This window comes from Chrysochloris asiatica, unplaced genomic scaffold (genome assembly GCF_000296735.1).
Source record: "Chrysochloris asiatica unplaced genomic scaffold, ChrAsi1.0 scaffold00009, whole genome shotgun sequence".
Classification (NCBI taxonomy): Eukaryota; Metazoa; Chordata; class Mammalia; order Afrosoricida; family Chrysochloridae; genus Chrysochloris; species Chrysochloris asiatica.
This window is the reverse complement of record NW_006408527.1, coordinates 26,658,560-26,672,260: the sequence shown is the minus strand read 5'-3', so window position 1 is coordinate 26,672,260 and position 13,701 is coordinate 26,658,560. Positions and strand designations below refer to the sequence as shown.

At 36.3% G+C, this 13,701-nt stretch overlaps 1 protein-coding gene across 1 annotated transcript in view; it reads left to right on the top strand.

Annotated features, from left to right (window-relative positions):
- Window positions 1-13,701, top strand: part of LOC102820943 (receptor-type tyrosine-protein phosphatase C-like) — a 183,555-nt gene that overhangs the window by 133,285 nt on the left and 36,569 nt on the right. Inside the window, exons 13-18 of the mRNA XM_006834229.1 lie at window positions 987-1,047; window positions 3,860-3,968; window positions 4,811-4,845; window positions 8,232-8,341; window positions 8,907-8,997; window positions 9,086-9,162. Of these exons, the coding sequence (XP_006834292.1) occupies window positions 987-1,047; window positions 3,860-3,968; window positions 4,811-4,845; window positions 8,232-8,341; window positions 8,907-8,997; window positions 9,086-9,162 (483 nt within the window). The remainder of the gene's footprint in view (window positions 1-986; window positions 1,048-3,859; window positions 3,969-4,810; window positions 4,846-8,231; window positions 8,342-8,906; window positions 8,998-9,085; window positions 9,163-13,701) is intronic.

The following is a 13,701-nucleotide window of genomic DNA, read 5'->3' as shown; positions in this document are numbered from 1 at the left end:
TTTTTACATAAATTTTCCTGTCCCAGGATGTTATCACTAATTCCTCAGTGTCTGTATATACAGTTTAATAAATAGTACTTTAAATAGGTGCTCTTAATATTGATTGTTTCTAAAGAGATAATTATTACAATAATGTATGTTATTTAGGAAAGTGATTTTATATTCTTGTGGCTGAATTTTTGTTGTTATTCTTAGTTGATCATTTATAAAAAATCAATTGTTTTTATGAGTTCTGCCATTGGCATTTATATTGTATTTTTTATAGTTTAATGTCTGATAAATATTTATAAATTGTCTTTGAACACTGGGAAAATAATTTTCCATTAGATAGAAGCTTAGATGCATACTTGTCAGACTTCTTGATCATGTTTATCATAAAATCTCTTTTAATCATGTTGTTCAGATCTATTTTTACTTTATATATTTGGATTAAGTATTATGGTATAGATATTTGTTCTAGCCATATCTATATTGTGAATTTTACCCTGCATCACTGTAGGGCATTCATCTATATTGTTTTAATCCCTTGTGAATCAAATTTCATATTAATGTAAACATTTTCATTCTTGTTTTAGTATGTTTCCATTCAAATGGTATATCTTTGCCTTTAGTGGAAAAGTGCAGCACTTATAAAAAACATATGGTTGAATTTTCTTTTCAAATCAAATATGAAACTATTTGTCTATTAAGGTTTTTAACTTTCAACTATGAGCATTTTTATGTATTGCATTTATTTAGTCTTGTTTATAATTATTATTATTGATAAAATACTTGTTTCTTTATATCTTTTGTACTCTCAAGATACTTTTTTTATAGCTTGACTATGAAATTTAGATATAATCTTGAAATTTTGACAATAAACTAGAAAAACTGAACATATTTTAAAGTAAAACAAATAGTATTGAATGATGAATAATATAGATTTTATATTATAATATTAAATTTAGATTAGAAAATTAATTTTCCTTTTTATTGCTGCAATTTAGATGTCTTTATACAATGGGAAGTTTTTTGGACCTGCAATGAGTGTGACTCTTTCAACATCTTGTAAGTTACTACTGAGCCATTTATTGCATTATCTCTATAACAAAATATATCTTGGCACATATACAGCTGTAGCATATCATATTCAAACTTATGTTGAATTTAAACATATTTAAATGATATGCTTTATATAAACATAATATTAAAAATTGTTATGTGAAAATACAGATAAACGTCATATTAAATACGTCATCTTAACTTCATGTAGTTGTTGTTAGGTGTTGTCTTTAACTCAGAGGGACCAGATGTGACAGATTAGAACTGCCCATAGGGTTTTCTTCACTGTAATCTTAGTAAACCTGGTGCTTCATTAAGGGAGCTGCACAGTGAGTAGGTTTGAACTTCCATCTGCTTGGCTAACAGGCACATGCCTTAACCTGTTGTACCACCAGGGTTCTTCAATTCAGATCAGAGGATTATTAAATTATTAAAGGATTGTTGACATCATAAAACAACACACAAGAAGGCTTATCTTCACAGACTATTAAATTATGACTGTCCTGTGGCATTTTATGTTAGCAGTTCTTTTGTGTGTAATAGTCTGAGATTATTGCCGTATTTTGAGATTATTAGTTATTTTGATTTATTTTGTTCTTCAACCGCATACTTTTTGGAAGTGGATGTCAGATACAATTTTTTTTCCCCCTGATATACCTAATTGAAGTTAACATAGTAGTATGGAGACTATTCCCTGAACTTCCTATAGGGGAACTCATCATGAAAGGAAACAACTTTTGTCTTGTGGGAGCCATGGATTTAGAAGTCCCATATCCCAAATAAGAAACAGTCTGTAATGACCTGGTGATCTACTTCCAAAAAATCAGCTATTGAAAACCCTATAGATAATAGTTTGACCTTGGCACACCTGGGGTCACCGTGAGTCACAGTAACTATTTTGTTTCTCTGCTAGTAATATTTTCATTTGCAAAGCTTTCAGAGGTGACATCATTGTTGTGCCCAGTTACTAGAGGGGTTGTACACTATATCTTCCCACTAGGTTGATAGGGTTTATATGCAAACCTCCCTCTGCAGATGTAATCAGGATCCTTTTATTGTCAACCCAAGTGCCTGTTTCTGGAGATGTATGATTTACAGCTCAGATTTACATATTTCATTTCCAATTGGAGGTCTGCTCGTTATTTCAAACTCTTAAGTCCAAAACAGAACTTCTGTTCTCTCCTGGAACCTGTCCCACCTATAGCCTTTCTAACTGAGTTAATTCCAATGCCATTTAATCATTTTCCCCACTTTAGAGCTACTACCCTGGACTGACAAGTCTTGGTGTGGCTCTGTAGGATAAGTCCTGGACCACAAGGTCGGTTTAAACCCCAAGGATGGTGGTCCAAACTCACCAGTCACTCCTCAGAAAGCCATACAGGGTGGCTAGGAGTTGGAATGGACTTGACAGCACTTAACAATACCAACAACCCTGGTCCAAACCACTGTCACCTCTTGCCTAGACATGGCATTTTCATTATGTAGTCATACCTGTCTTTGAGTGTTTGTTAAAATATATTACTGTACTCAAAACTCTATAGGAACCTATCTATTTCATGCAAATTAAAAACTGAAATATTCTTAAAATGCCTTAAAACACTGAAATAATCTGACTGTTACACCTCTACTTCCTGGTTGGTTAGATCACGTCTCCTACTGTTTTCATCCTTACTCACTAAGTTCCACTATATCTTGGGTATGCCAGGCATGCCTCTGCCTTTGAATTCTTGCCCTAAGGAAGCATTCTATCTAGAATACACATTCCCAGATATTTGCTTGGCGGTCTTGTTCTCTGCAGTATCCTAGACACCTAGAAGAATACTTGGTGAGCAGTAAAACTCAAAACAAATCAAAACAGAATTTTGAATAGTGTATGTTGTTAAGTGTTGCCGAGTAGATTCTGACCCATAGCAACCCTGTATATGGTTTCTGAGGAGCAACTGGTGAGCTTGAACTGCAAACTGTGGTTCAAACGGCATTGCAATCTGACACATTAACCCACAGCACCACACCAAGACTCCTTGAATAGTGTATAGTTTCAATAAATATTTACTGTGTGCTAGGCATTGTGCTAAGTGTTTTCTAATATTAAATTAATTCTAATATTAAATCAACTCACTTAATATTACTTTAGAAATGAAAGATGACAAGGATTCTGGCCAGTCCTGACTAGGAAGTGATTGAGCTCGAATTTGAACCTAAGCAGGCTCTGGGCCTTTAAGGGGCTGCACTTTCACTGTATATGAAAAGTATGACATACTAGTCATTATGAGATGTATTTCCAACACACCTGTTGTCTGTCCTTAGGGAAATTTTAAGTTGTACTAAGTCTTACCCTGCCTGTAGAATGAGACATTTTTGTCCCTTGGTTGCTCAATTTTACCATTAAGATGAGAAAATGTACCTTTGTGTGTTAGAAACGTTTCTGATATCATTCTACATATAAAGTTTAACTATATGGATTTCTCTTTGAGACTTCTAGTAAGTGGATTACCTCTTTGATACTTTCATGGTGAAGTGATTGAAAGAAAGAAAATTCAATCCAAATGAAATTCTTTCATAAAGAGACATTATTTCATCATGAAAGGGGAAAAATTGTTCTACTATATCCCATTACTCTCTTTAAATATAAAATATTTTAATTGGGCCCGAATTGTCAATATAAAATTTACAAAATCAGAAATTTGTTGTATTTGGACTTATCCTAAAATCTTAAATAAATGAAAACATTGAAAGTACTTTAAAGGTGATTATTTTAAAAATCTAGCAAAATATTTGAGGCAAGAAGCTTTGATAATGTGTTATTTTTCTTTTCCAGATAATTCTAATGCCCTGATTATCTTCCTGGCATTTCTGATTATTGTGACATCAATAGCTCTGTTTGTTGTTCTCTACAAAATCTATGACTTGCATAAGAAAAGGTCCTGGTAAGAGTTGCTTTCCAAATGTAAAAATAATAAAAATTGCAAATCATAATGCCATCACATATCCATGGGGGCTGGGATGAAACCAGTTAAGTGAAAAAAAAAAAAAAAAAATCTGACTACAGACAACACGTGTAAAATTGACTTCATGACTCAACTTTTGATTAAAGATTTTTAATGAAGTGTCACTGAGTTAATTCTGACTGGTAGCGATCCTGTAGAGGGTTTCTAAGGAGTGGTTGGTGGGCTTGAACTTCCGACTTTGTGGTTAGCAGTCCAATGCTTATGCTACAGGACTCCATGGGTTGTATTGGTATATATTAAATCTTAATACATTCTACAACCATAAATAATGTTACGAACGTCTTTTAATAAAGACCAGTGAAAAGAAAGTGTGTCTTGTCCTTTTGTACAAAAATGAGTTAGATGGCTCTTGCTGTTAACTACTGTCTCATAGCAGCTTTGTATAGTGTTTCTGAAGAGCGGCTGGTGGGTTTGAACCACAACTTTATAGTAAGCAGTCCAGTGCTTATCTGGAAAGAAGAGGGGGCTATATAGGGAAGCATATGTATTTCTTTGGCCAGCAACAGTCACATTTTATGAATAACAGGAGATTTAAAATAAAATAGTTTTATCACTTATCTGGGTTTAGAGACAATCCTTGATTGGTTATTCCCTTTTGTCCCCTTTCCTTGTCTCTGTTTCCTCTTCCCCTCTTTCCCCTTTAATCACCCATATCTCCCTATCTTTAGCATATTCACCAATTGAAAAATTAATAAAATGAATTTCAACTGAATTCTATGTTTCTTAAAAATATAGAAACTTTATGCTTCTTGTTTCCCCAGCAATTTAGATGAGCAACAGGAACTTGTTGAAAGGGGTAAGTATGTAAACTTGTACTGACCAATATTTGAATCAATACAGTTTAAACAAGAATTCAGTGCTTTTGATTTCACCCAGATTTTCTCTGTTGGTGACACTTAATATCATTTATTCAATCATCAAGCATCTATGAATTGTCAAAGATATATTGAATATATCAAGTACTGAGAATACCACAGCGACAGGCCATAGACTGTATCCATAAAAGGTTTAAAATCTAATAGAGGAAAACAGAAGTACTAGCAAATATTATAGGAATGTGAGATATCACGTTTGGCAAAGTGAAGCATTGAAGAAAAAGAGGAAGACCCCCAATGAGATGGATTGACACAGTGGTGGAGGCGATGGGCTCAGGTGTAGCAACGATTGTGAGGTTGACCCAGGACTGGGCAGTGTTTTTATTTCTGTTGCACATAGTGTTACCATGAGCTGATACTGATTCGATGGCACCTAACAACAACAACAACAATGTGAGACATACCAGAATACGATGAATGTCTGTGGTTCTACAGAAAGATAGAAGGTTGAGGGAGAAGAAAAATCTGAGTCTTCTAGGATGGTGAGAAATCTCTAGACTGAAAGATGGGGGGATCAGGGAAGAGAGCACAGAAAATCATAGGGATGAGCAGGTGGTAAATATCAAATCCTTGGGTGACCTCGCTCACTAAAGGTTCATGGCAAAGGACAAATCTCACTTAGGAGAGAAAAGTTCATTCTTTTTCTTTTAAAAACTTTTATATGATTTCTTTATTTCTTTTTCAAAACATTTTTATTTCATGAAGAAGGATGGAGTTAAAGAAGCCACCACTAGTCTACAATAAAGAAAATTATTTTTTCATATCCAATAAAGGATATCTTTTTCAGAATTCCTCCATCTTGTTTTTACTTGTCTTTGAAGAGCTTCCCTCTGGCAATAGGAGGTGCCCATTTACAAAAGCTTTGTGTTACTGCCTGGCACCCTATTATGCATTTATGTATTCATTTCTTGAGTAAACTTTGTGAAGGGAGGATTGTCTCATCCCCAGTAGCTAGGTGAGTATGTGAAACTCAATAACAATAACTAAATACATGAATGAGATACAGTCCTGAGGACTGATTTTGTTAAACTAAAGTAAGACTGAAGAGAACTAACACAGTGAGTATGTGAGCAGAGAATGAGAATCCATATAATGAGTCAACATTGACTGGAGAAAATCAAAGCAACACTTCAGCTCAAGGATGAATCTGATCTTTCCTTTGAATGCATTCATATTTACTCACATCCATTAGAATTTACACCAATCCCCAAACTTGAAGGTGGTTCTGCATTCAGAATGATTACCAGGGATTCTCAACAACTCAAAAAAAAAAAAAACACATTTAGTTGATGGCAAGTTGACAATTGTGATTAGATAGGAAGTTTCCATTGACGATAAGAAATATGTTCAACCCTGTTGGACAATCACTTTCATTATTTGGTACATAGGGAAAATTAAGAATACTGAATACAAATTCTACAGGCAGTAGTTGGAAGAGCAGGAAAAATTTTACATGTGTGCCTGCTCAATTTTCTTATGCTTCTCAAACTGTTGCTTTCCAAGATCCACATACAGTTACAGCTCTTGATGGTTAACATATACTTTTACTCTTCAATATATTATTTCAAAAACACATTTAGCATATAATGTGTTGCACTTTGGAGGCTTTAATGAATATAATTGTCTCATTGTTGAGTGTGATTGAGTTAGTTCTGTCTAATCGTAAACCTGTATAGGGTGTCTGAGGAGTGGCTGGTGGATTTGAACTGCTGGCCATTTGGTTAGTAGACCAGTGCTTATCCTACAGCACCACACCAGTCATGCTGTTGTTGTTAAATGCCTTCGATTTAGTTCTGACTCATAGTGACACTGTATAGTGTTTCCAAGGAGCAGCTAGTGAGTTTGAACCATCGACCTTGTGGCTCAAACCAACCTTCCGGTCCAGTGCTTTATCCCACAGTGCCACACTGGTCATAGTCTGATGTGAACAGATAATCAAATTAAGCTGAGCTTGGGTTATAAGGTATTAGAAATGTTTACTCATTTGTTTACATGTTTAAAATGTCTTAAGTCACATATGGATCTTTTTATGGCTATCCTTTATAACAGCTGAGCTATAGATAGGTAAGTCAGTCATGGCTATAAAATGCATAAGTCAAACAAAGAAGTGGAAAAATCATTGCACTGGTGGTATGTGGTTTAGGATCTGAAAGGTGAGGACCTGTTCTCTAGATAGGGAAAATGAGGAAGGCATTCTAGATAGAGGGAACGGTGTGCACAGAGACACAGGAGCATGAAATCATCTGATGTATTTTGGAAAATATTTATGTATAAGGTATGAACAAAGAAGGAAGGGAAATAATGTGAGTACGGTGAATCAAGTGAGATTATCTGTCATTAAGTGCTATCAAGGCATTTCTGACTCATAGCAACTCTGCACAGGGTTTCCAAGCAATGCTTGGTGGGTTGAACAGAACTTAAGGTTAGCAGTCCAGTGCTTATCCTACAGCACCACCCCAGGACTCATTATAAAAGGACTCAAATATAATGCTAAGCATTTAAACTTTATCCTTAATGTAATGGGGCACCAGAAATAATTTTTTCTTTGGTTTGGTTTTCATAAGAAGTGTTATATGATCATATCTGTATTTCATAAGATTGGTAGTGGTGGTGGTTATATGCCATGGAGTCCGTTCCGGCTCATAGTTACACTGTACAGGGTTTCTGAGGCTATGAATCTTTACAGGAGCAGAAAGCCTCATCTTTCTCTCATCGAACTGCTGACTTTGAGGTTAGCAGCCTGACTCATAAGCACTACACTACCAGAACTCCTGTCTCAGAAGATAAATCTGAGGCAATTTAGAGGTTAGATCAGTATGGGGAGAGAATGGAGACAGGAAGAGAGGCAAGCGAGAGCCACAAATGATGAGAAATTGCTGAATGTGATCATTGGCAGAAGAGATGGAACTTATGGGATGGGATATATATAGAGAGAGGGCTCATATTGATTAGCCTGAAAATTCTAATCATAAATTACTTTGTGAATGGTGATCCTGCTTACTGGAATATGAAGTCCTATGTAAAAGAAAATGAGTTTTATTTTAACATTTTGATTTTGAGGAATCTATGGGATAAGTGTAAGGAAAGACTTAGAGTCAATGGAAAAGATCAATATAAATTCCACTGAAGGGCTGAAGTATAAGATTTATAAGAGGTGACTGTTGATATATGAGAGACTTCCAAGGTAAACTGTGTCTAGCAAGGAAAGAAGACTAAGGAATAATTTATGATATAAATTTAATGAAAATTTTGTGAGCATTTTAAGGATAGGTGTAATTCTAGTCCTGGATTTTTAATATGTTTAAAGATGATGAAAAACAACTGATGCATGTGGAGCCAATCCATGCAGATGTTTTGTTGGAAACTTATAAGAGAAAGATTGCTGATGAAGGAAGACTGTTTCTGGCTGAATTTCAGGTGTGTGCATTCTTGGCAAAGGATCAAGAATCCTATTCAGTTATTAAGAGGATTTCATTTTCAATGTATTTATATAATTGTTCTCCTTTGTAATTTATCTCACATAACACTACAACACAGTCAAAACAGATATCTACATAAAAGAGACTCATAGAGGTTGACAAGCTTATAGTCCTGAAGCTAGTAAATATTTTCATTTAATGCTTTATTATATTTATTACCAATTATGAAGCTATATCATAGAGTATATTTGACTGATTTTGAACATATGCTCTTTAAAATCATCCAAGTGTGTGTTTTTAAATGAAATATAAAGAGGTAAAGTGACTAATTCCAAATTTTCTCTCACTTATGGGTTTCATTCTCCTTCTAATCCAACATTAATTCTGAAGGACAATAGGCTTCATTTTTCATAATTCCTAACAATGTTCATTTTCATGACTATACAACTTATCCATCTGTATAAATAAAATCTATTACTGGGTATCTCATTTGCTCAAATGACAACTGGTAAGGGGGAATTTTCTCTGGATCTTCTGTGACCCAAAGGATCTTTGTTTTTCAGAGCATACCACGGGTGTTCAGTAAAATTTCCATCAAGGATGCTCGAAAGTCCTTTAACCAGAATAAAAACCGTTATGTCGACATCCTCCCTTGTAAGTACTCACTGAGAATTGAGTTATCATATATTGAGACCACTCTGTTATTAAGTATTTCACTGATGGTTATCTTTTCTGTGAACAGATGATTATAACCGTGTTGAGCTCTCTGAGATAAGTGGAGACTCGGGGTCAAACTATATAAACGCCAGCTACATTGATGTGAGTAAAAATGCATTTCTTTGTTGTTTTTGTTGATGATTTTAATTTTTCTTTTGTATACACACTTCATTCATTTCCTTCTTTATCTTTATAAAATGTTTGAAATGTTGTTAGAAATATGTTGAAGTAAGTTTATGGTTGTTGTTGTTAAATTCCATCAAGTCAGTTCTGACTCACAGTGATCCTATGCACAACAGAACAAAACACTGCCTGGTCCAATACCATCCTCACAATTGTTGTTACATTTGAGCCCACTGCTGCCACCACTGTGTCAGCTATTCCTAATGTTTTCTTCTTTCATCACTGTCTCTGATAATGTACCATGGCTATTCATAAGGTTTTCAGAACCTAAACATTCAGAATCTGCCTTTCCTTTCTAGTTTGTCTCAGTCTGGAAGTTCTGCTGAAACCTTTCCACCATGGTTGACTCTGCTGGTATTTAAAATACCTGTGTCAGCAACATAACAAGACGTCACTGGATAACAAACTGACAGACGAATGGTGGCGGTGCATACTGTTGCTGATATAAACAACAAAGTTGCTAACATTTATACATATAGTTAAAAGGAGCTCTGGTAGCATAGTGGTTACAAATCGGGCTGCGAACTACAAGGTCAGCAGTTTGAAACTACCAGCTGTTCTGTGGGAGAAAGATGAGGCATTCTGTTCCTGTAAAGATTTACAGCCTTGGAAACCCTGTATAGGGTCGCTATGTGTCGGAACAGACTCACGGCACACAGCCACCACCATACACATACTGGTACTATCTGTACATGAGGGTTTTCCTCTATTAATAAAAGGAGTCTATTTATTAACATATTCTGGTGACCTATTACATCCTGGATATTAGACTGGTTTATCTTTACATGTATTTATTATAAGCCCCACACTGGCCTCAACCGTGTAGGCTATGTTCATCATTTAGATGGGGACTGGGCCGCTCTGGCTAATTGATAATCTTGACCTGTGACACTTTGCTGACATGGATCATCTGTTCTTTTAATTTATCCAAAATGGAAATATCAATATATGTTTGTTTCAAGCTATTTTAAAATTAGAGTTACTATTTAATTCTTAAATAAGAAGGATTCCACATGATTCAAAAAAATAAGACAGCATAAACAAATATATGCTGCTACTGAATGCCATCAAATTGGTTCTGACTCACTGTGACCTTGTACAGTGTTTCCAAGGCTGTAAGTTTTTACAGGAGTAGAAAGCCTCATTGTTCTCTTATGGAATGGCTTGTGGATTTGAACTGCTGACCTTGCATTTAACAGCCCAACATGTAACCTATTACACTACCAGGGCTACATCATATATGTTGGGGTAGTTATATGCCTTGGGGTCGGTTCCAACTCTTAGTGACCCTGTATAAGGTTTCTGAGGCTATAATTCTTTATGGGGGAGTCCTGGTGTGGTGCCAAAGGATAAGCACTTAACTTCAAGAATGGTTTGAACCGCAAGGTCAGTGGTTCAAACTCACCAGCCACTCCTTGAAAACCCTACACAGGGTCAGTATGAGTCGGAACCAACTTGACAGCACTTAACAACAATACTTTATGGGAGCAGGAAGCCTCATCTTTCTCCCATGGAGCTACTGGTTGATTTGAACTGCTGATCTTGTGGTTAGCAGTCCACCTCATAGCCCACTATGCTACAAAAGTTTCCTTCTACTTAATCCTCTATGTGTGGCACTGTAGGATAAGCCCTGGACTGCTGACACTAAGGTTGGTGGTTCAAACCTACCAGCTATTCCTCAGACACCCTATCCAGGGTCACTATAAGTTGGAGTCAGCTTAATGACACTTAACAACAATAATCCTCCATATACACAGTAGTTCCAACTCTCCTGAAGAGAACTTTATGTTGGTTCTTTTTTATACAACTGAGTTTCTTCCAACAAATACAAGAAAATATCAGCAATCATAATTTCCCTTCCTCTTTGTACTAAAGTGGCAACAAAATATCCAAATTGTTCTGTATTATACTTTATTCACTGAAAACATTGTATCTTGATACGTTCTATCATTACAAAGAGCAGGGGTCTGCAAACATTTTCTGGAAAGAGTTTGTTGTTATTGTTAGGTGCCATCACGTCAATACCGACTCATAGTGACCCTACGCACAACAGAACGAAACACTGCCCAGTCCTGACCTAACCTCACAATAGTTGCTATGCCTGAGCCCATCATTGCCACCACTGTGCCATTCCTTCTCAATGGAGTCTTCCTCTTTTTCTCCAACCCTCCATTTTAGCAAACCTTCTCCAGGGACTTGTCCCTCCTGATAATATGTCTGAAGTATGAGAGACAAAGTCTGGCCATCCTGGCTTCCATGGAGCACCCTGGCTGTATTTCTTCCAAGACAGATCTATTACTTCTTTGGGCAGTTCATGGTACTTTCAATATTCTCCTCCAATGCCATAATTCAAATGCATCAATTCTTCTACAGTCTTACTTATTCATTGTCCAACTTTTGCATGCATATGAGGTTATTGAGAATACCATGGTTGGGTCAAGCTGACATTTGTGCTCTTCAATACTTTAAAGAGCTCTTGTGCAGCAGATTTGCCTAATGCAGCACGTCATTTGATTTCTTGACTGCTGCTTTCAGGAGCATTGATGGTTGATTTGAGCAAAATGAAGTCTTTGACAACTTCAATCTTTTTTCCATCTATATGGATAGTGTTTATTGACTCCATAGTGAGGATTTTTGTTTTCTTTACATTGAAATGCAACCCATACCAAAGGCTGTGGTCTTTGATCTTCATCAGTAAGTATTTGATGTCCTCTTCACTGTCAGTAAGCAAGGCTGTATCATCTGCATATCTCAGGTTGTTAATGAGTCTTCCTCCAATCCTGATGCCATGTTTTTCTTCATATAATCCAGCTTCTTGGATTATTTGCTCAGCATACAGATTAAATAAGTACGTTGACAGATTCAACCCTGGCATACATCTTTCAGTGTTCTCTTTTTCTATTTGAAAAACTGCCTCTTGATCTATGTAGAGGTTCCTCATGAGCACAATTAATTGTTCAGGAATACTTATTCTTCATAATGTTGTTCATAGCTTGCCATGATCAACACAATCAAAGACCTTTGGGTAGTCAGTAAAGCATAGGTAAACATCTTTCTGGTATTCTCTGCTTTCAGCCAAGATCCATCTGACATCAGCAATGATATCCTTTGTTCCATGTTCTCTTCTGAATTTTGCTTGAACTTTTGGAAGTTTTCTGCCAATGTATAGTTGCAGCTATTTTTGTATTATCTTTAGTAAAACATTAATTGCATGGGATATTCATGATATTGTCCGAAGTTTTCCGTGTTCTGTTGGGTCACCTCTCTTTAGAATAGGCAAAAATATAGATCTCTTCCAATTAGTTGGCCAGTTATTTGTCTTCCAAATTGCTTGTCATAGATGAATGAGTGCCTCTAGTGTCACATCACTTTGTTGGAAGATTTCAATTGGTATTTTGCCTATTCACAGTGCTTTGTTCTTTGCCGATGCCTTCAATGCACCTTGGACTTTTTTCTTCAGGATCATTGGCTCTTGATCGTTTGCCACCTCTTGAAATGGTTGATTAGTGACCATTTCTTTTTGGTACAATGACTCTGTGTGTTTCTTCCTTCTTCTTTTGATGCTTTCTGAATCATTTGATATTTTGCCCATACAGTCCTTCAGTACCACAAGTCAAGGCTTGGACTTTTTCTTCAGTTGCCTCAGCTTGTGATATACTGCTAGTGTTCTTCCCTTTTGATTTTCTATCTCCAGGTCTTTGCACATTTCATTATAATATTTGATTTTGTCTTCTTGAGCTGACCTCAAAAGAGTGAGGTAGTAAATATTTTTGGGTTCGCAGGCCACACTATCTCTGTTAATAGCTATCTACCTCTGCTGTTGACCTGCTAACCTTTCATTGACAATTTGCTATGTGGCTGACTTCCAAAAAACAGTCTAAGTACCCATCAATTGAAGAATGGATAAACAAACTGTGGTACATACACACAATGGAATACTGTGCTACCTTGAATAACAACAAGGAAGCTGCTAGCCACCACATATCATGGCTGAACCTTGAGGACATTATGTTGAGTGAAATTAGTCACAAAAGGAGAAATACTGCATAGGACCATTATTGTAAAATATTAAAAAAAAAGGACCTTCCCTTAAAGGGGGGAAAAATTATTCATGTATTTGCTGATCACCAGGATGTATAGGATGAGGTGAGGGGAGGGAGGAGGAGATAGATCACAGGGCAGGGAATAGACACAGCTTGGGTGCTGGGGGAGTGGGACAGTACACAAAAAGGGGTTGTGAATGGAAGAACAAGACAGATGGGGGAACAATTACGGAGGTTTGCATGGGTTAAGTGGGTCAGAGGTAAATGATGATGTATGCACAACCTTGGAACAACAGGACTCCGGGATACAGGGATTGCGGCATGGTTTGAATGGGTAAAAGAGGGGAATAATGTTAAGATGCTTGGCTGTCTTTTGAAACTTGGTTCCCCTTGGCTATTATTATAAAATAGACAC